The following is a 20,196-nucleotide window of genomic DNA, read 5'->3' as shown; positions in this document are numbered from 1 at the left end:
TTTCGACAACCATGGTAATGGGGCGTGTGTCCGACTGTTTGTTCTTGGGATGAGCATCAATATCAGATCAGGAGCTATCTGAAGTGCCATAGTCATGGCCTAGACACTGGCCATAAAGTTGGCACTCGTGGCATTGACCTAGGAATGCCCCTTTACGTTGCACGGTGAGCCTCCTGAGGCCTCAGATAGCGCGCAGAGAGAAGATCTTTTTATTCTTCGTGCTCTTGTACGTGGTGACTTGGACATTTCCCGTGGAATATACTTTAATACTTCATTCCGATAGCACATAAGTGTGAAAGTGTACGCTTCTCTCACGCATAAAGCTCGTGATAGTTCTGAAGTCATGTGCTCATAAATAACTTACGACATATTTAAAATACATTTTTTGTATTATTTGCTAAATATACTTTGTATTTTGAAATTCATCTAGTCGAATCACCTTTTCATTATTACTAAATATTTTTTATGCCAAAAGTTTCATACGGATCATACAAATACAGTGTCTAATTAACTTTAGAACACCGCCAACCGTCACTCCGCAAGCATTACGTACATTTAGAAATAGAAATTATTGCCTTTTTACTAGTAATTTGTTACTTTTGTATAGTTACGTTAGACGATTATTTGATCTAACTTCTAAATAGCATTTACTAGGAAAATACAGTCAAAATAATGAAAAATTAAGACAATCATTTCCATTTTGCGCGCCAAAATGTACCTGCCTTATATTGTAGGTCTTGAAAAAATTCAAATATTTATTTATATCTACGCGTTAGGTGTTTACTCACCTTGATAACCACAAACAATCTTGAACAAAAAATTAAATTTAACAAGAAAATCATCAGAATGTTAAGTACCAGTTAACACAAACATTTTTTTTTTGTTAACTACTAGTTAACACAGGCCAGCAAGCGGCTAAGAAACGCGGGATGGCGAGGCATGTCTAAATTAGTTTCGTTGGCACCGTGAAGCATTCGTTAACTTCAAAGTTCAGTTCGCGTTAATAAAGAAACACCTGTGCCACGTGATGAAAACTAAGTTTCATAGCATATCCTATTTATTTATGACGTTATTTGTTCCAAAGCGCGCAAGTAACGATTAAACAAAAGGTATTGTCAGGCGTCGCAGGCCATCAAGTGCAGGCAGAGACTTAATTGTGTTCAGCAATACTGCAGGCGGGAAAGTTGCAAGACGACTCAAATGCTAGGACTGAGCTCGCAAATGTTCTCAACGGTATAAGCTGTAGCAATGAACTTGACCGCAAAAGACTCGATGTGAGGTTGAGAATCGATTGTGACATTCAGGAGAACTATGTAAGTTAAGAACATCACCATTTATTGTTATATTTGTATTTTGATCAAGGGCCTTGCGCAGAAAAATGCCGATACTTTGGGGTAAAGTAAACAAACAATTGTTCGATGAAGTTATTTATTCATAATTCAGATAATGTTAATACCAGAGGTCCTTATTTAATAGCGGCAGATAAGATTTTTTTATATTGTAAGCAAATAATTTAATTGTCAAAGTCTCATTGCCAACAAGTCGTTAGAAAGCTTAGCAACAATCGGTCTTGTGGAAACAACTCTGTTAAAATAATTCTTCTTTAAAATACTTCTATCGCTAGTTAGATTTTGTTTACCATTGTCTATTAACTATGCTTGCTTTATACATAGAAAAAAAGACAAATTGATTTACCTAAAACAAGATAATTGTAAATAATGAGTGCCCTACGAGTGTTAGTTTGCTAATCATACGTTATTTCCTAATCTTGTGGTACTCCTCATTGCCATAACAACATTTTTCGTTGGCTATTACATACGCTCAGATCTAATTCAGTCACTTGCGTGAATGTTAATTTAGTACCAAATATATTTTCAGTCAATTTCGACATAACAGAAACAAGAAACAGTAAACCTCTTTCATATTTAACAACCTAATAAATGCACGTTTACATTGGGACCAGTGGCCCAAAAATAATATTTTTATGCAAATTGGGAAGAACTCTTCTCCCAGCACCGCATTTCACATATATCGTCATTGATTCATTTAATTTAATTTTCCTGCCACCTATTATTTTTCAAAACTAAAAGAGGAGGAACGTAAAGGAATGTATTTAGATCTGACATAGATGATATAGCCCAATCTTTTTATAGAAATTATAAAAATGTTTAATGCTAAGATATAAATATGAATCCATGTTTAATATATTTGTTTGGTCATAGATTTTGTAGGAACTTTATACAGTACAGTTTGATAAATTTTTGGGCCACTGTCTACTCGTAATTTATTACTCTACAATATGTCCGTTACGACTTATTGGCTGTGAAATACTAAGCATTTAATACTATTGATAATTGTAAAGCGATAAAATTTCGAGTTTATTATACAAAGAGCTCTATGATACGCGTAAATTTTACAAGATATTCTCAATATTCGTCTTCCTCTTCGGGTGGATGAGGGTTGTCTCCGTCTATTTCTTCGGGAGGTGCGAAACCGTCCTGTGAAAAGATTAATGTCATTATTTTATATTTAACATTCCGATGCTGGCACATGTAACATTAATGCTGGGGTTGGATCTGTGAGATTCACACTCCTACTCTCATATTTCACTTAAAAATGGAAAGGGATTTCTATACTCATACTTCATAACTCAACCACTTACTTATGCCAAATTAGTTATAATTATTATTTTTCCAAATCGGTAAATATTAAATTGAACTTATCAGTTTTTACGAGTACATCCCTCAAAAAATACTCTGTAGGGCTGTGTTTTCCAACGTGGAGCCTATGCCCCTCAAAGGGGCAATTTAATCAACACGACTCGACACGATTTTAACACTTTCGCTTTAATATAAAAATATATGTTAAATAGGGGGGGCGTAAGAATTTTAGAAAGGCTAAAGTAGGCCATTGCACATAAAAGGTTGAAAAATACTGCTCTAGGGTAAGTGTACATAGCTTCTGCAATGAAGGCTAACACTTCTCAATAACTTTTGTAGACAATACCATTTGTAGACATCACCATGCCTAGAGCACCATGGAAGTCCTGACAATTTGCTTCAAAGTAAAGCATTACACTAACCGCAGCGGCGGGGCACGTTAGGAGAATATATATAAGAGGTATGGACCCTCACGTTTGAGCACAAGAGTGGACCCAAACTATCTGGCAGACCTGAGAGATCCAATAAATCCACCGGAGTTTTGAAGAAAGCTTACAGGCTAATTAAAATATGGTAAGTTTAAATAAGACCAAAAATAAAATATGTAATAACAAACTTCCACCAATAAATATGAAAAATTATAAACTAAGATTATGAAAATAAAATATAGAAAAAAAGATATTTGAATACTTTTTCATAGCATTTTTGTTAGATTAAACTTAATTAATACCTAAGAATAATGTTTCTCTCATATTATCTTAACAGTGCTTAAAAATATTCATTATATAGATTTTTTTTTACATCCCTTGAACTCATACACAAGGAGTCATCTATATGGGAGAATAGACGGTTACACTGTGTAAACAAAATTATTTTCGCGTAAATTCCTTGATATTAATTTAATATTATAACGCTCGTTTTCTTAAAATTTTCTGATGGGAAAAGATATACATTTTTTTAACAAATTCAGACAGTTAATCGTACCATTTGCAATAATAGATTATTATATAACTTAAGTAGTTCAAGGTTTCATGACAGACATACTGTGTATGCCTACTCTTATTTTTTAAGCTAAACAAGCTAACTTTTATGGTAAAGCATGCGCGGCAAGAGAAACCCACCTTGACCATAATACCGTATAAACCACGCTATCAAGGCCCGCCGTTTCGCAAATTGTGTAACTTATGTATTTATGGCACGTTTCATTTCAAGTATTTATAACATATACAACGATAATGAAAAGAAAACTGTAAATATTTCTACACGTATAATTGACGTGTGGTGCAGTAGTATGAAATAGGTCATGATTCCCTCAGTGGGCGAAATACTGATATTCATGACTAACGTCGGACCTGTCATCATCATTATGTCAGCTGATAGATGCCCATTGTAAGGCATAGGCCTTCAAAGATCGAACTATGATCTATGATCCGACTACACATGACTTTGACTGTTGTAGTCGGTCCGTAGGGAGGAGTCTGCCTGCGCTACGTCTGCCGGGTCGTCGTCCTCACTCGAGAACCTTTTGACCCAAACTACCATAGTTGCAGGTGCGATATGCCCCGCCCACTACCACAACATATGAGTATCTATTACAGCTACGTCGAAAACTTTGGTTCTACTACGGATTTTTTCATTTCTGACAGAAGTAGTTATAGATTGTTCAATCTGTATTATAACTGTGTAGATATGTATTCTAGGAGAGTTTCTCGATTTTACGAATATTAGGTCTCAAACCTTCAACCCAACACGTTTTAAGAAACAGTGAATAACTCCCAACGGGCTTTGTTACTATTTTTCTGCTTGTCGCCTTGAGATAATGATGGTACATATCATTAGCCGAGCAATTAGACGGAGGGAAATTTTTAAAACTTGGTTAGGGTAATATTGCGACCGTCAGTTCCACCCTTACTAAAAAGATAAAATTTTAGAGTATTATAAGTTTTATTTTTTATAATACCATAGAAAGGAAATTTAAAATTTATTAAGGAAATGGGAAATCGCTGGATACACGCCGTCTCTTGCAAGTGTAATTGGAATTCTAGGGGGAGGTCTATATCTAGGGGGCTGATATATTGATGATGTTCATGCCGAACACGTACATGTTTTCCATAGGAAAATCGTTAAAAAATATAATTAATTACACAAAATAAATCTTATTACATATTACCCACCTCAGTAGCATACAATATTTCCAAAATTTTCCGTATTATTGGGGCACTTTGTTGTTCTTCAATCTCTTGACAGATGACCTCTATGTCTCGAAGTTTACCGAAGTAAAAGTCCCTCTCCTTTTCCAAACCATCGACAGTTGCTTTTAATTCGTTTACCTGGTAAATTGAAACAAACTTATGATATAACCGTCAATGGTGATAGAATAAGGCAATATTACTTTAAATTCTCTTTAATGTGTGTCGCATAAAACCTCTTTAAGGTTACTTTTTTCCGGAGGTTTTCCAACATTTAATATTCACGAAGACTTCTGCCTCCGACCCAACTGCTGAAGTAGAGACAGATTCATCCACTTCTGCTCTACAAGCTTTATGCTCGACTTTGAAGTCGGCTTCCACATAGAGCGGCCACCTCGCGGGCTCCCACTCTATACTTCGAACTTACCATGTAGGCTCGCCATGGGTGGCCAGGCCATGACTCTTAGGCCCTTCTGCCAAACGGAAACCAGTTCCAGAGGTATTCACAATTACACAAGCTAATTATTAGTCAGCTCACTCCAATTTGACCAAAAATCTTTCATAGCCGAAGCCAATAGATAATAGATGACCAGTATTACGTTCTCTTTGCAGCATTCTCTCAAAGATAACTTATTACGTTAGAGAAAAAATACATAATATACCGTATGGTTTTCAAGTTACGATGCATAATAATACTAATTAGAAATTAAGTGTTATTAATGTTTTATACATAAGAGTAAAATTACCTGGTGGTTAAGTTCATCTATGGCTTTGGAATCTCCCTTTGGACTTTGATTTAACCTGGCTAAATTGACTGGTGGAGACCTCACTGTGCTGTTAGCCTTGCCGACTGTTAAATAAAAACGAACTTTTAAAATATAAAATTGTACGATTAACTCAAGTAGACATAAAATAAATGGATTATTTCGTATGAAGGGGTTCTACAGATTTCGATTTTTCCAGCCTATTTCAGGGCGTGAGCTTCAATAAGTGATATTATGTTACTAGCAGGTTTCATATGGTTTTATGTTGTTAATAGTTTGAAAACTTTTAGACAGGCCTAGGTGTTTAAATCGACCTAAAACATGTATCATTTTATTTATCCTTTCGAATAGGCTTCGCTAAGCGCCTTTGAAACATGAAGTCATTGACATATGTACATTTAAAAATATATTTATGCAGAGTATTATAAGTTACAATTTTCTCCACATACTACTGCCAGGTTTAGGATGTTAATTCAAGAAAAATCTGTCAAGAAACTCGATACTGTTAAAAATATTCTTATAACTCTTTTACTTTATTTTAAAAATCATCTATTTATTGCGCGAAAATAAACGTGATCCTAACCACTAATAATAATGTACAAGTCGTAATTGTGTTTAAGTCTAAAAGATCTATAGGTAGAAGAATAATTGGGCCAATGTATCTCTGGGCCATTGTAAAATGCTGGATCAGTCATGAGGGAGGAGTATCATCTACCCTCAGGTGAACACCCGCCCGCTTCTCTTCTCACTTCCATTGTATAAAAATATTATTAATTTATTATTTTAAACCAATAATTTTCTATGAGTGTTATTAGTATTTAAACACCTAATAAATAATAGAAAATTAAAGTACATTTATAAAGAAAACAATAAAGTAATTAACGCAATCAAAAATTACAAACAAAGACTGAAACTGAAAAAAATAATTAAAAAACATTGTTAATAATGCTTTATAGATAGTAGATTATTGGCTAAGCTTCTGTTAAATGCGATATAAAAATATTTATTCTAAAGGCTTAACGGTAAATCATGTTATATTTTAAATGTAACAAGCCTTCATAAAAGCGTACTTTAAAGCAATCTATGAAAGAATTAAGAAAACAAATAGTACTGGTTTGGGGTCTAGCTGCGACTTTTGCGACGGGCGCCGCCGGTTTCTTAACGCTCGAAGCCCGAGGCGCCGCAGAGCCTCCGTGCCCCATAGGCAGGCCTTCGCGTTGCGCAACAGCGTCATACTCCGTGCCCCCATAGTTGGCATCGAAAAACTTTTTGAACCATTGTAAGAACTCAAAGTTGTCTTGGAAACGACCCTTCACCAGTTTGTCAATGGGAACTATCTACAAAAGAAAAAACAAAATGGATAGATAACAAACAAAAGGAATCTAAAGTTTGAAACGTGTGTGGTGAGAGCGATGGTGCGGGGACCGAGATGTGTTTATTTGCACTCATAGGTATCGTTCTGTTAGTCCATGACGTGGACTGCGATAGCTAAATGAAGTTGTCTAGATGAATGCTTGCAGGTAGGTGGCTGCTGGTGCGAATGCGTACTGCCGGAGTGGTGCGAGGCCGGTGCCCTCCGGGCCCGAAGTGGGGCGGCGCCACCTCCACATAGTGGGACCCCACTATCGCATGCCCCGGAGCCGATACTGACGCCACCACGCGCCTCCAACGCCTCGTACTCCCGACCATCATAGTTCGCATCAAAAAACTTTTTAAACCACTGTAAAAACTCAAAATTGTCTTGAAACCTCCCCTTTATCAACTTGTCCACTGGTATTACCTACAAAATTACACAGGAAGATATTGCATTGGGTAAATGTAAGTTATTGTTTACAAATACTTGGTTTAAATTATCCTTTAACACACCCACCAATGAGCCTAGTGCACTGCGCCATTTGGGCCAAGCCGCAATGAGGAAATATTTTTTTATTGACATTTTATTCTGTACTATATAAAATGTAGTCATATATTCATAAATTTTACTGGCTAGTTTTAGAGCAAACGCCAAAAAACTTAATTTATTATAAACATAATATCTTTTATTAGATTTTGAGACCATCCAGTTGGACAAGGCCACAGGCCACATCATTCCTTAGTGCATTATATTTGATAGTTGTATATGTGGTTTGTGGGAAATCTTTCTGAAGACTTTGATATACAGTTTTTGGGTGACACCCATGGCTTAAATGGTTCAGTGAGATATAGCTCACTGGAGAGACACATGTTGCCTATAAGGAAACAATTTTTGACAAACATTTGACATGTTAATCTGTACCAATTAATTTTTCTATACAATTAATTTTCTATACAATTAATTTTTGATGATATAAAAAAGAATATTATCTTGTTATACACAGTGAGGACAAATTTGTGATCAAATCATAAATAAGGTCATTCTGTATTAGCTATCATGTAACAAATACCTATAAATTTTGCATTATATTTTTCCTGTTTACATGCAAATATTTTACATTACATTATACACACAAACTTATCAATTAAATAAATCGAATGGAAGAATAATTTTTAAGTGTTTCTTTATAATAAAAAAAAAACTAGTATAGATTTGATTTTGATTATTGACATTTAAAATGTCGGAATCTTGGAAACATAATTTTCTTTGGGGTTGATCTTTAAAAAACTTAATGTCATTGAAATTATCAGACACCAATTTAATATTTTAAAAACAGATTCCATGAAAAGATAGTTTAATCTTATCTAAACCATTTTCCATTGTAAAGGTAATATTTTGAGGAAGGTTTTATTTACATGAAAACAAAAAATTTAAACATTTGAAATTAAGTGATTGTGTAATAATTTTAATATAATAATAGGACAATGAGATAAAATAAAAATAATAATTTTATCTTATTTTCCAATTTGATTCTGTAATTATTCTAATAGATAATGAGAAAAACGGTATATTTACTAATTACATAAAAATAAATTGTACTGGGTCAGCAAGAATAAAAAAATACATAATATTTACTGTACATAATTATAATTTGAAAGGCAGTGTTGTTTTAATTATTACCTTGTTGATATAAATACCCACACTACTAAAAAACAAATGATAAAATAGTCACAAATCTATAAAAACCAGCTTCTGCAATTGAAGTTTTCCATCACTTCTTTTACTTTCAAGACCTTCTACCATCTGATTAATACTGCCTTATAAATAATCATTTAATTTTGCTACCAGGAGAAATATTTTGATTTCAATCAAAGAAATCAATGATCTTTCCATAAAAGAGCAAAATTGCAATCAATAACTGTGGCACATGTGTAATATAACAATAAATTAGTTATATGATTTTTATTTTTTAGTTTCATTGTTTTAATATAAAATGGCAATTTCACAAAGTGTCCAAAGAATTCTGTATTTTAGAAGGTTGCTTTCACACAAAAATTAAACATTTCAAACATAGAATTAGGTACATTAGGAGTAATATAAATAAAATAATAAAATAAAATAACTACATTTGAAAAGTAATAAATTAGTGATACTTGGAATAACATAGTTTATGGGCATGTCACCCATAAATCTCAAATATACACAATAAGAATTTCTAATTGCACATTTTTATCAAACCAAATCTTTTTATTTTAAAATACTATCACTTACCTTATCAACACTCATCTTTTTAAATGCTGCCTGTAATATTTTGAAATTTTGTATATATTCATGTTCCAAGTTAGTCTTGAATTTGATTCTCTTAATGGGTACACTACCAGGGAATAACATATCCATGAATTGACAATATGCAGCACCGGTACATAGCTCTTCAATTTTCGCAAAATTTGATTGTAGGCAGTCATTAACCCACGCTAACATATCGTGCCGAGACAAATTTTCGGAGGTTACGTTAGTTGAATACACGTTCACTGCCATTTTTATAACTCAGATTCTGGAAACACAAATTGTATTATCTATCCACCAATTGAAGAAGTTCTAAATCACCGGTAAGAAGGCATCGGCGACTGCCGAGAAAAAAAAAAGAAAGCTGTTCTAAAAATAGGTCGCACTGAAAACAAGAAACGAAGAATTCCTTTAAGCGAATATCGCAATTTGTATTATAATCAATCAGGTACAATTCTAACTTGTGTAGTTAAAGACAATACATGTTGCCAGAGAGCGACAAATTTGTCTTATTTAACAGCGGAAGCGGTTATGACAGAAGACGACTCATCAAAAATCGAAATCTCTCGTACTTTCGACACGTGTGTTTTAATCTAAAATTCAACTATAGTTTACCAACCTTATATTCAGAAAGATAAATATTTCCCTCAACACTGAGGTTTATAGTGAATAATGTGGTCAAAAACTTTAACGTTTTCTCTAAAAATGTACTCGACTTCGTCCTGTTATTCATAGACAATATGTACATTTCAAAGCATCGTCTATAAAGTGATTGGATGGTTAAAATTTGAGATACCGATTATGCACTAAAATACCTATGACTCTTTCCCTATTAAAAATAAAAATATAAAAGTATCTTCCTCGTGAATGTTTAGTAAAATGTTTTATAGTTGATATTTATTGATATGTGGAAGTGTTTTATGGATGACTTTTTTTGGGGTAATGTAAATGTCATTAGATCTTTTAACCTTCCCAACTATGTTTAACTAAGGACTTAAAGTTTGCCAATGTATGGTATATAAGTAATAGTGCCTGTGTATTAAAAGCTGAATCAGTCACTTTATCTTTTTTATGTTTACATTTTGTTATATGTCAAATTCATCGACATCTTACCCTAATTAATATTTTGATTAAAATAATAAATAAAACTCCTGAATATAGTAAACTTTGATTACACAATACCGTGATACATGAAATAAAATGTTGTCTTAAATGGAATTGCTTGTTTTTAATGTCCAATTTTACATGGCAAATTATTAAAACAAAAATATATAATTATGACGAATATATATTAATAAAACAATACTCTAACAAAGTACTGTTAGTAAGTAGTACTGTTATTAAAAGTATTTAATCAGATAATTTTAATAGGTAAAATCGTTTCTTAATAGGTTTACTTAAGTTAATTTACTTAAAAAATTAGTAAATACAAGAATGTTTATTGACCATAATTTGGCGATAACAGCTCAAATTTTTTTCTCATTTATAATCTTCTGCCAATTACACCTTTTATTACTTTCTTCCATTATTGTTAAGAACTATAGAAATATGCTGTAATAGTAAGAATATTGAATTGTGACCTATCGATTTTAACTGCTGTGAATATAGTAAAATGTGAATCTGTCACACTCTGCCCACCACTTGCCTATGCCTTTCTTATTAAAAAAAAAATGTTAATGTCATCTGTATCGGTAAACACTACTGGAGCGATTGTATAAAAGTAAATTGATATAAAAGGTATAGCGATGTTCGTGTACGATATTAAACTCGCAGAATCTGTAAACACTAATAAGACAACAGTGACCGTACCGTCACAAAGACAATCCTATCAAAAAGACTTTAAAAATATCAATCGGCTCACAGTATTTACAATTTTTTAAGGCAGTTTGTTGACAGTTTTCAACAGGTCGACATAAATACAAAAGCAATTCTAGTTTTAGGACAGTGTTTTGTATGCCTTTGTGATGACAACGTTGTTATCAATATTTAAGATATTTTAAATTTATCCATATAAAACATTTTTTTTAAATCTTAATTGTGCGTTATTGAGATATGACACAAAACGATGAAGAGCCTACAGAAAATAATCCAAATGTCAATATGGAAATTGCAGTCTCTAATAAAAGATTCAGAATTACAATGGAATTGCCATTGTTTTTCACATTGATGTCTGTTGCACTTTCAGGTATTGTGATTTGTGTTCAGTAAATACTAAATTTAAAATGTTGGACGTAGTAAATGTGTCCAGGTTTTGAAATATAATGGTATATAACATTTAATAATCACTTTTGCTTAACTTTAAATTTGTAGGAGCTGTGACTAGAAATTTAATATTATACCGCACATGTGTACATGCGTTAAATCATAGTGAGGTAGATTGTGAGGGATTCCTTTTTCCATCGAAAGCTAACATTAGTCAGCACTTGGAAGAAGAAGTACAGAAATATGAGACATTAGTTTCTATGGTTCGAATGACTTTTGAATCATTAGCTCCAGCAATTCTCTCACTATTTCTTGGTGTATGGTCTGATACACATGGGAGAAAGCCTTTGGTGGTATGGCCGCTTTTTGGTGAGTTTTTATTAATTTTGAAAAATAACTAAAAATACCAAAATTATTCATAGCATGAATTTTAAATCTTTTTATAGGATTATATTTAATACTTCATTTTACTTTTTACAATATTTTTATTATCAATGAAAAGTTGTGTATCAATGTTAAGTTAAAGTTTGAGAAGCTGTTTCACTTATTAATCTCTACCAGATATAGATATTACCTCATGTCATAACATTTATACTAAGGCTATGTAAATTGTATATATTTTAACATTATATTTTGGTATTTATTGTTACTATTATGTGTCTCCCATCCATATCCCTGACTTATCATACTTAATGAATGCCCTTTACTGTAACTTATTGCTTACTATATTTTGCAAATCATGGTTTGTATTATATTAAACTGTAAAAGTGCAAACTGAGAAGGTAAATATTTTCCAATAAAAATAGTAATTCACCTTGACCATGAATAAGTCTTTGTATCATTTACATTTTTTTATAAATTTAGTATTTTGCTTGAATTCAATGACATTAGTTTCACATTGATAGCAGTGAAAACTTTTAAGTAGCAATTTTTTTTAATAGATGTTTGTATTTGAATAATATTTGACTTTTATAGGCATGTCAATAAGTGGAGCATTAACTGTTGCCTATAGTATGTGCGATTCATTGGGTCCATGGTGGTACATTTTAACTGTAATACCCATGTCTTTCATGGGAGGTTTCACATCACTGTTCACTGGCGCATTTTGCTATATAAGTGACATTACTACTGTGGATACAAGGTCTTTCAGGTAATGATGTTAAGGCTTTTATTAAAAGTCTATTCTGTAGAGCAAAAAATTTATAAGAAATTTATTTTAGGATGACTTTATTAGAAGCTGTGGTCTCAATTGGAAGTGTTATTGGATCTATTGCAAGTTCATATGTCTTAAGAACTGTTGGGGTTGTGTACTTATTGCTTATAACTGCATCGCTTCAAGTCATTGCATACATATTTACAGTAGTATGTTTAAAAGAGTCTTTACCAGGAGCAGTGCAGGTAAAATTTACTTATTTTAAACATTCAAATGACTAGTCAGATTGCCAATGTTTATATGAGTATGTAAATATATTATATACAGAATGATTAAATACATTGTCGTTAATTACTTATACAATATTGGTTTCTTATTTAAATTTATTTTTATTTATTATACTTATGTTAACATGTATTAGAAAAAATGAAATAAGTACCATTAAATGAATTTCATGTGATCAAAAGAAACCAAACCTTTGTACAAGATATTATAGGGGAGTGCAAATATTAAGCAGTAAACTTAAAATAGAATATAGTGGTGGAAGGATTGCCAGGATTCTGTTAAAGGATAATAACATCCTAGAGAAGCTTATGTTGTTCTAGTTTCTATGAAATAAGGCGTCTTTCGCATTTTTCTCACGGCATCAATAGTAATCACCATAATTGATGCAAAGTGGATTTGAATAAAAAAAATATGTTAGATTAATAAAAAGTGTTAATTAATCTAACATATTAAAAAGATTACCGTGAGAAATAAGTCAAGACTATTTAAACCTGATTGGGGTGTATGTAATATTTCAAGGTGACTTAAGCTATTATCAAGAAAAAATAGATAACGTATAGACATGCAAATCCAGTATTTTTTAAAGATTTTTTTTTAAAAATAATGTATTACACACTTATGAATAAACTTAAAATTTAATTTAACTATGTTGTTTGTTTTAGGGCGATCTGTTATCGGTACTAGATGTTTCTCTTATAAAAGAGATGATTGAAAAATGTTTCAAAAAGCGGCCAAATAACGGACGAGCGCAAATACTATTGTTAACTTTTGCTAACAGTTTCTCCATATTTATAATGATGGGATTAATGAACTTGGAATATGATTACACGAGAACCAAACTGCACTGGGCGATTAAGCAGTACACAACGTTTTCAGCGGTCAATACGACGATATCTTTCGTGGGCTCTTTGATTGGAGTGGTGCTCGTGCAAAAACTGCTGCGTATCACGGACTTGACATTTTCAATAATAGCCTTCTTATCATCCACTACTGAATACATAATAAAGACATTTGCAGTGACAACATGGTTCATGTACTTGGGTGAGTTGACTTAGCATTATTTTTTAGCCAGACTACACCATCATCATTTCAATTATAGGGCGTTCATTGCAAGACAGAAAAAAGTTTTTCTTTGAAAAACCATTGATATAACCTTGGATATATTTCAGGGGCTGGAGTATCTTTATTCAGAGGCCTATCATCACCATTGATACGTTCGATGTTAACAAAAATGTTGCCTGCAGATGATATTGCAAAAGTGTTTGCCTTGATGTGTGCAATTGAAGCTATTGTACCACTCATATCTCCTGCCATCTACAGTTCATTATATGCATATACGATTAAATCTTTCCCTGGAGCCATTTACATACTTAGCAGCGCTATCACTGGACTTAGCGTTATCTTATTAGGGTAAGTATTTTAATTATATTAGCAAAAATACCTTAAACATCCCTAATTAAAATTTAATAAGTTAATAGTAATGCAAAATTGTTCAACTGTAAAATATAGGAGTCATAATTAAACAAAGAAATATAAGTTTCCAATTTTTATATTATTGAGAAGTAAAATACGTTCCCCATATGCAGTTTGATGGCAGTTGATCTATACCAGTATTATCCAACCATTTTTGTTCCAAGGTATGCCTTAGCCTTTCTAAAACTCTTACGCTCTCCTATGTATGTAACATATATAATTTTTATGTTAAAACGAAAGGGTTAAACACGTACCGAGTACGCTTTCGAATTGTCCCCATTAACAATCAAATTGCCCCCATGTGAGGCGTGGGAAACATGGACTTATATCTCAAATTTGTTTTAACTTCTGAATATAATGAAATCTATTTAGCAGATTTTAATTATAATTTTCTGTTATACAAGGTTGGTTATGGATGTTAAAGCTTTAAAGAGATGTTTAGCTAATTTTTCAGCCAAAACCTTTATAGCTTTATCACCTATTACCAATCTCCTACATAAAGTGATCACGTTAAACAATCATTTTTTTTAAATATGCAGTAGCAGCAGTATAAAGTCATCAAGAATAGATAGTAAACAATAATTAATTTTATTATGTAGTAATCCGAATTTTGAAAACGCTTCTTACTATATTATTATTACGTTAATTATTATTTCTGAAATCATTGATTTTATATATAAGCTATTAGTTTACCCTTATTTAAGCTTAGTCTTCTATGCAAAATCACTATATAGTGTTAGTGACTATAATGAGTACATTGAATTGTTTACATCTTTCTCAATGGAAAGGCAAAGAAATCAAATCGATGATGAAAGTACGAAATAATATTTAAAAACATATTGATAAGCCCGACGTGTTAATGTACAGAGATAAACTTTATTTACACATTCGACTGCAAAATAATGTAATGTATAAATTTAGTATTATCGGCCATCCGGCCTGCTCTTAATAAAATATACCTTCCTGCTATATATATAGCCGATAAGTATTAAGGACTATAAAAAGTTAAATTAACTTTTTGTCTGTTTTACCTGATTATTATTCCTTCTCGAATTTCATGCTTTACATATTTGAAATATAAATCATTACGCAGTACGGTTCTGAACATACCACTATGGAAGGGTACCCTGACATCATCTTTATTTTTAATAAGACCGGTTGGAAGCGACCTGCAATTAGCATCTTTCGACGAACTAAATGTCTTTACCTACCTTGTGGGTGAGCGGCCTACGCTGCGCTTACCGGTCCATAGTGTCCACTCCAGGACCTTAGAGGTCATCTGTTCTGCTATTTTAACTTGCCAATCTGTTGGGCTATAATATAATGATGGATATTTAGATGACAAACATATAATTTTATTAAGATTGATGACATATCAGTGATGTTTTATTTGTATGTATATATTTTCTCTAAAAAGGCTATTGAATCTCGTGTTACGACCGAAATGTCTTTTGATGCACGGACACGTTTATCGAGTTGTGTATATTATAAATGCAAATGTAATTGCTTTGATTGGTAATAATTTTTCATGTGAGATATTAAGTGCAAAAAGAAAGAAACGTTGAAAATTTTTTGTTAAATTACTAAAAACACGTAATTTTAATACTACAACTTCATAGTCGATAGGTTTTCTACAAATTTTATGTTCTTTGTGTTAATTATAACTATCAATTTTTAATTTCGTATTTTGAATTGAAATATATACTGGTCTTAATAAAATATATAGCATTTAACAGCGCAGGCCGATTTAAAGAACCCAAAAACAACTTTTAAAACTAAAAGAAATGTAAATCTTGTTGCAAAGGACCTTGTTTTAAAAATAAACTTTAATATATTTTTTTTTGGGCATTGAATTTAAGGTCGAATCAATAATTTTTAAAACACGTTTCGACTCGAACGGTCAGTGACCATAATGTCCTGTCTGTTTATTTTCAATTCCTGATTTTAAAAGTTTTATATTACTGTGTTAAAGTTTTTTGACATAACGAAAAAACAAAAAATTGATGAAATTGTTATTCAACTGTTCGGTTATGTTGTTATTCAATTGTATTGGAACTATTTTACTAAATTAAATATAATATCGCATTTATACAGGATAATTGGTTATAAGATGTAAACGCTTTAAAGGTAGTGTATCGTGTATTGCTCATTTGATGTCAATTGATGTATAGTACATCCTGTCTAAAAACCAGTCATTTCAGAAATAATAAATACGTTATAATAAAATAGTAACTAAAACAATTGTCAATGTTCCGATAACTACATAATAAAATTAACTTTTCATTTCAATATACGCCAACTGCGAGGCACAATCCTTTCTCAAAGATATCTATGGGAGATATACCGCAATCGCCACGCTTGGTAAACGGGTTGGAGATCTCAGTGTGGTATAATGGTATTCAGCGGACGCTGCTGTCCATCCTCTGGAAACTTATTTGTGAGCAGTGGCAATCCTACATAATTAATCCGCAAAATATGAATTATATGAGATTGTGTCCTGGGAATCGAACACGCGTAGTATGATCACAAGTACTTAGTACTCTACCACTGGGCTATCACTGCTCTAAATAAAAATTAACTATTGTTTACTATTTGTCTCTACAGGCTTTGTAAAAAGTTAATGAATGTAACATGTACTGACTTTTTAAACAAAATTCTAAACTATTCTATGCTTTCGGCGGGTCTATATTCACGTTACGGATTTTAAGTTTTAAGCTTGCAATCAATTGATTAGGCCTGTATATACTTTTACTATGTAAGTTTAGGTGAGTCTAGTAAGGGGTTTCTGTGATATAAAGACCTGACGTGCCTGACGTGTGACCTGATATCCAATATTAGTCCGAAAAAAAAATATAAATTATGCATTATTATTTGACAAACTTTTGTAAAATCAAAAAAAAAAGAAAGTTTTGTGTTTTCGCGAATAAAAAAGTTAGTTAAAGGAATTAATGTAATATTAGTAAGTTATCTGTTTTAGTAAATTACTTGGAGATGCTATGGGGATTTCGTTGGCAGAATTCGGTTTTCGACTTAAAATTTTTTCGTAATCATTCGGTGAGGGAAGGGCAGTGTTGATCTGATGGGAGAACAAGAGAAACGTGTTTGAAGTCTATATCATATTAATCTTATTTACCTAAATACACAACCAAGTAATTTAATTTTGAACACGAAATTTCCAGGATGATTTGATGATTTATCTATCAGTTAATATTATCATAAAGTTACAATTTTATGCGTATATTTGTGATCAATTATCACTGATTATTATATAGTGAAGTATAGTTATACCTTATAATTACATAAAACTTTTAAAATGTGTACAAAATATTCTCGAACATATTTTTTCCGTGCCGATCACAAAGTTTTGCGGCGAAAAGGGCAGGTAATTAACGTAATAACCTTGGGCCGCTTGCCAATATGTACAGGTTTATATTAAAATCTGTGTACGGATATGTTTTCCTACGCAGTAATAAATACAAAATTGATGCATTGAATGACAATGTAATAAACTATTTTTTTACTTTATTCATGTTAAAAATGACTTTATTTTTTAGGTTTGTGCAATACTTCATATGGAAAGGAGGATCTCAAGAAAATTTCCAGCGTTTAGTAGAAGAAGACTAATCGTAATTATTTAATTATAAGAATCAAAAGGTGCTTTGTGTTATCATATAAATGTCACAAATGTTAAATCCTATATCTTTTTTATACTGTAATCATAGGTATCGATTTAGGTATAGATACAGAGTGTGACTTTGTACTTATGTTGAAATAAACATTTTTATTATATCTACCTACAGGAACAGGAAGTTTTAAAAGTGATTAAAAATTAATTTTAACTGTAATAAATATCTTTCGCTCAGCCGACGGTCGTTGAGGCCGAAAGGATTTTTTTTAATCTGAGGCAGAAAAGTTTTCTAGTGGCGACTGGTACATGCAGCGTGGGTAGACCCCTCCATTAGGTGGACTGACGTCATAGTAAATAAAAAGATGCAGGCAAAGTAAGACCAGTTATTATCGACAAGTTAACAGCCCAAGCTGTTCCGTTCGCCCTTAGGCCTAGTCACTGTCCTTACAAGCGATCTTAAAGTATAGCTGCCTCCCAAATAGTTAAAAAAGCAGTATGTAACGGCCCGAGCCGTGGATCCCCCGGAAGCACTCGAGCTTCGTAAGCTTAAAATAAGTTTCAGGCTAGGCGCCCTGCCATCTCAAACCCGCGAAATCTGAAAGTGTCATTTGGGCAGCAGAGATAGTGCGGTTCCAAAAAAGGAATACTGGTTATTGTGACGATATTTGAGGAACGCCAGGCAGTGACCGTGTAATGGCTGACATGATGGCGATTATAAATATATTGTAATTTACATTGTCATCTGTACGAGGTACTTATAGAATTGTATAAATAAATATATAGTGCTTTTAACTGCTTATCGAGGAATCGTCGTCTTAGAAAGACTTAATAAAATTATGTAGTTGTTAAACGGTTTAAAAATAGAAAACATACGCACGTTTAAAAGAAAAAATAATAAAAATTACCTTTATATAATAATATTCACATACAGATAATAAAATTTGTTACGAGATTGTGTTGTTTACAAAACCAACATATCTTTATTGTTATTGATAAAATATAACGACGGGCAACTTATGCATTTCAAATAAATAAACTGAGTGTCACTTTAATTCAAGCGTGTAAACTTAAACGAAATTAAATATATATAAATAATAAACATACAACATTTAGTATTTGTACGTTCATCTTTTCAGCCCATAGACGCCCACTGCAACTTATAGGCCTCTCCCAAAATTATCTAGGAGGACCGCAGTGTGGTATTGTAGTACGCAGAGAAAGCACCTATACCCGACTTGTAGAAATTTGTGAGCAGTGGCAATCCATATAATGATAATATATGTAATGAATGCAAAATTGTAAATAATATGAAATTGTATCCCAGAAATCAAACCCGCGAATCACGATCGCAAGTCATAGTCCTCTACCACTGAGCTACCACTGCTCAATATCTGTATAATCCCACAAATACTGTTTGAATTCGTAGAACGTAGTTCTTAAGTTTTAATTCAAAAAAAAAGAATTGTATGTCAAGTATAAAAGTACTTTGTGTACAGAATTTTATAATAGTTTTAAAAAATATCATTTTTTTTTCAAAAGCATGATCAATTTGTGATACACTTTGTGATACTGATAAGAAATAAAATACGTATATTATTTTTATATTGTGACTCGATGATTTTGTATAAATAATACTTTACACTGAAAACGTTTATTATTTATAACAGCCTGTTACCTGCTTATGATGTTTTTCTTTGTAATTAAAATTTTTGACAAAGCATCGGACAGTTAATGACAACAGTTTTTAAAAGTTGGTATTTTAAATATAACAATTAATAGAATTTAATCAGCTAGTATGTTATAATAACACACTTCACAGTTCGTCCATGCTTTAAACTGTATGCAGTTGCTGTGGCAATGTATATATAAATTCCACTAAGATATAAAATAAAAATTGAAAAAAAATTTAAAAGTAATTAATTACACTTTTTTATAATCACGATAAAACAGGTCCCATTGGGTTCAAATGTGAATTAATGTTAATTTTCATTTATGTTTATTGCTTAAATGTTGCAAGTGATTGCTTATGGGTTAAGGAAAACGATCGTTTAGGGCAGTGATTCCCAAAGTGGTATATCGACCCCTAGGGGTCTATGACAACCTGCAAGGGGTCTACGTCAGCGAATAAGAATTCGGAGGTCCATGAAATGAAAATGGGGCTCCACGATAGTGGATCTCAACACATACACTGATGATACATAT

At 32.2% G+C, this 20,196-nt stretch overlaps 2 protein-coding genes across 2 annotated transcripts; one reads left to right on the top strand and one right to left on the bottom strand.

The window, feature by feature from the left end:
* Positions 1 to 1,419: 1,419 nt before the first annotated feature.
* On the bottom strand, positions 1,420 to 9,993 carry Eb1 (microtubule-associated protein RP/EB family member 1). Its single transcript, XM_068764248.1, has 6 exons — positions 9,873 to 9,993; positions 9,239 to 9,521; positions 6,725 to 6,950; positions 5,596 to 5,699; positions 4,835 to 4,990; positions 1,420 to 2,498 (listed from the first exon to the last, which is right to left on the bottom strand). Exons 2-6 carry the CDS (start codon positions 9,503 to 9,505, stop codon positions 2,427 to 2,429), a joined length of 825 nt encoding a protein of 274 aa, XP_068620349.1. The 5' UTR covers positions 9,506 to 9,521; positions 9,873 to 9,993; the 3' UTR covers positions 1,420 to 2,426.
* Positions 9,994 to 10,955: 962 nt separating this feature from the next.
* On the top strand, positions 10,956 to 19,602 carry LOC137921363 (probable peptidoglycan muropeptide transporter SLC46). The gene is made up of 7 exons (XM_068764074.1): positions 10,956 to 11,438; positions 11,564 to 11,824; positions 12,431 to 12,605; positions 12,676 to 12,853; positions 13,556 to 13,934; positions 14,063 to 14,303; positions 17,921 to 19,602. The coding sequence occupies exons 1-7, from the start codon at positions 11,306 to 11,308 to the stop codon at positions 17,988 to 17,990; spliced, it is 1,437 nt and encodes a 478-aa protein (XP_068620175.1). The 5' UTR covers positions 10,956 to 11,305; the 3' UTR covers positions 17,991 to 19,602.
* Positions 19,603 to 20,196: the final 594 nt, after the last annotated feature.

Source organism: Battus philenor, unplaced genomic scaffold (genome assembly GCF_028537555.1).
Source record: "Battus philenor isolate CCGP_79_NKW_IND1 unplaced genomic scaffold, ilBatPhil1.0.hap1 SCAF_19, whole genome shotgun sequence".
Lineage (NCBI taxonomy): Eukaryota > Metazoa > Arthropoda > Insecta > Lepidoptera > Papilionidae > Battus > Battus philenor.
The sequence above is the reverse complement of the archived record's forward strand: the minus strand, read 5'-3'. Positions and strand labels throughout refer to the sequence as shown.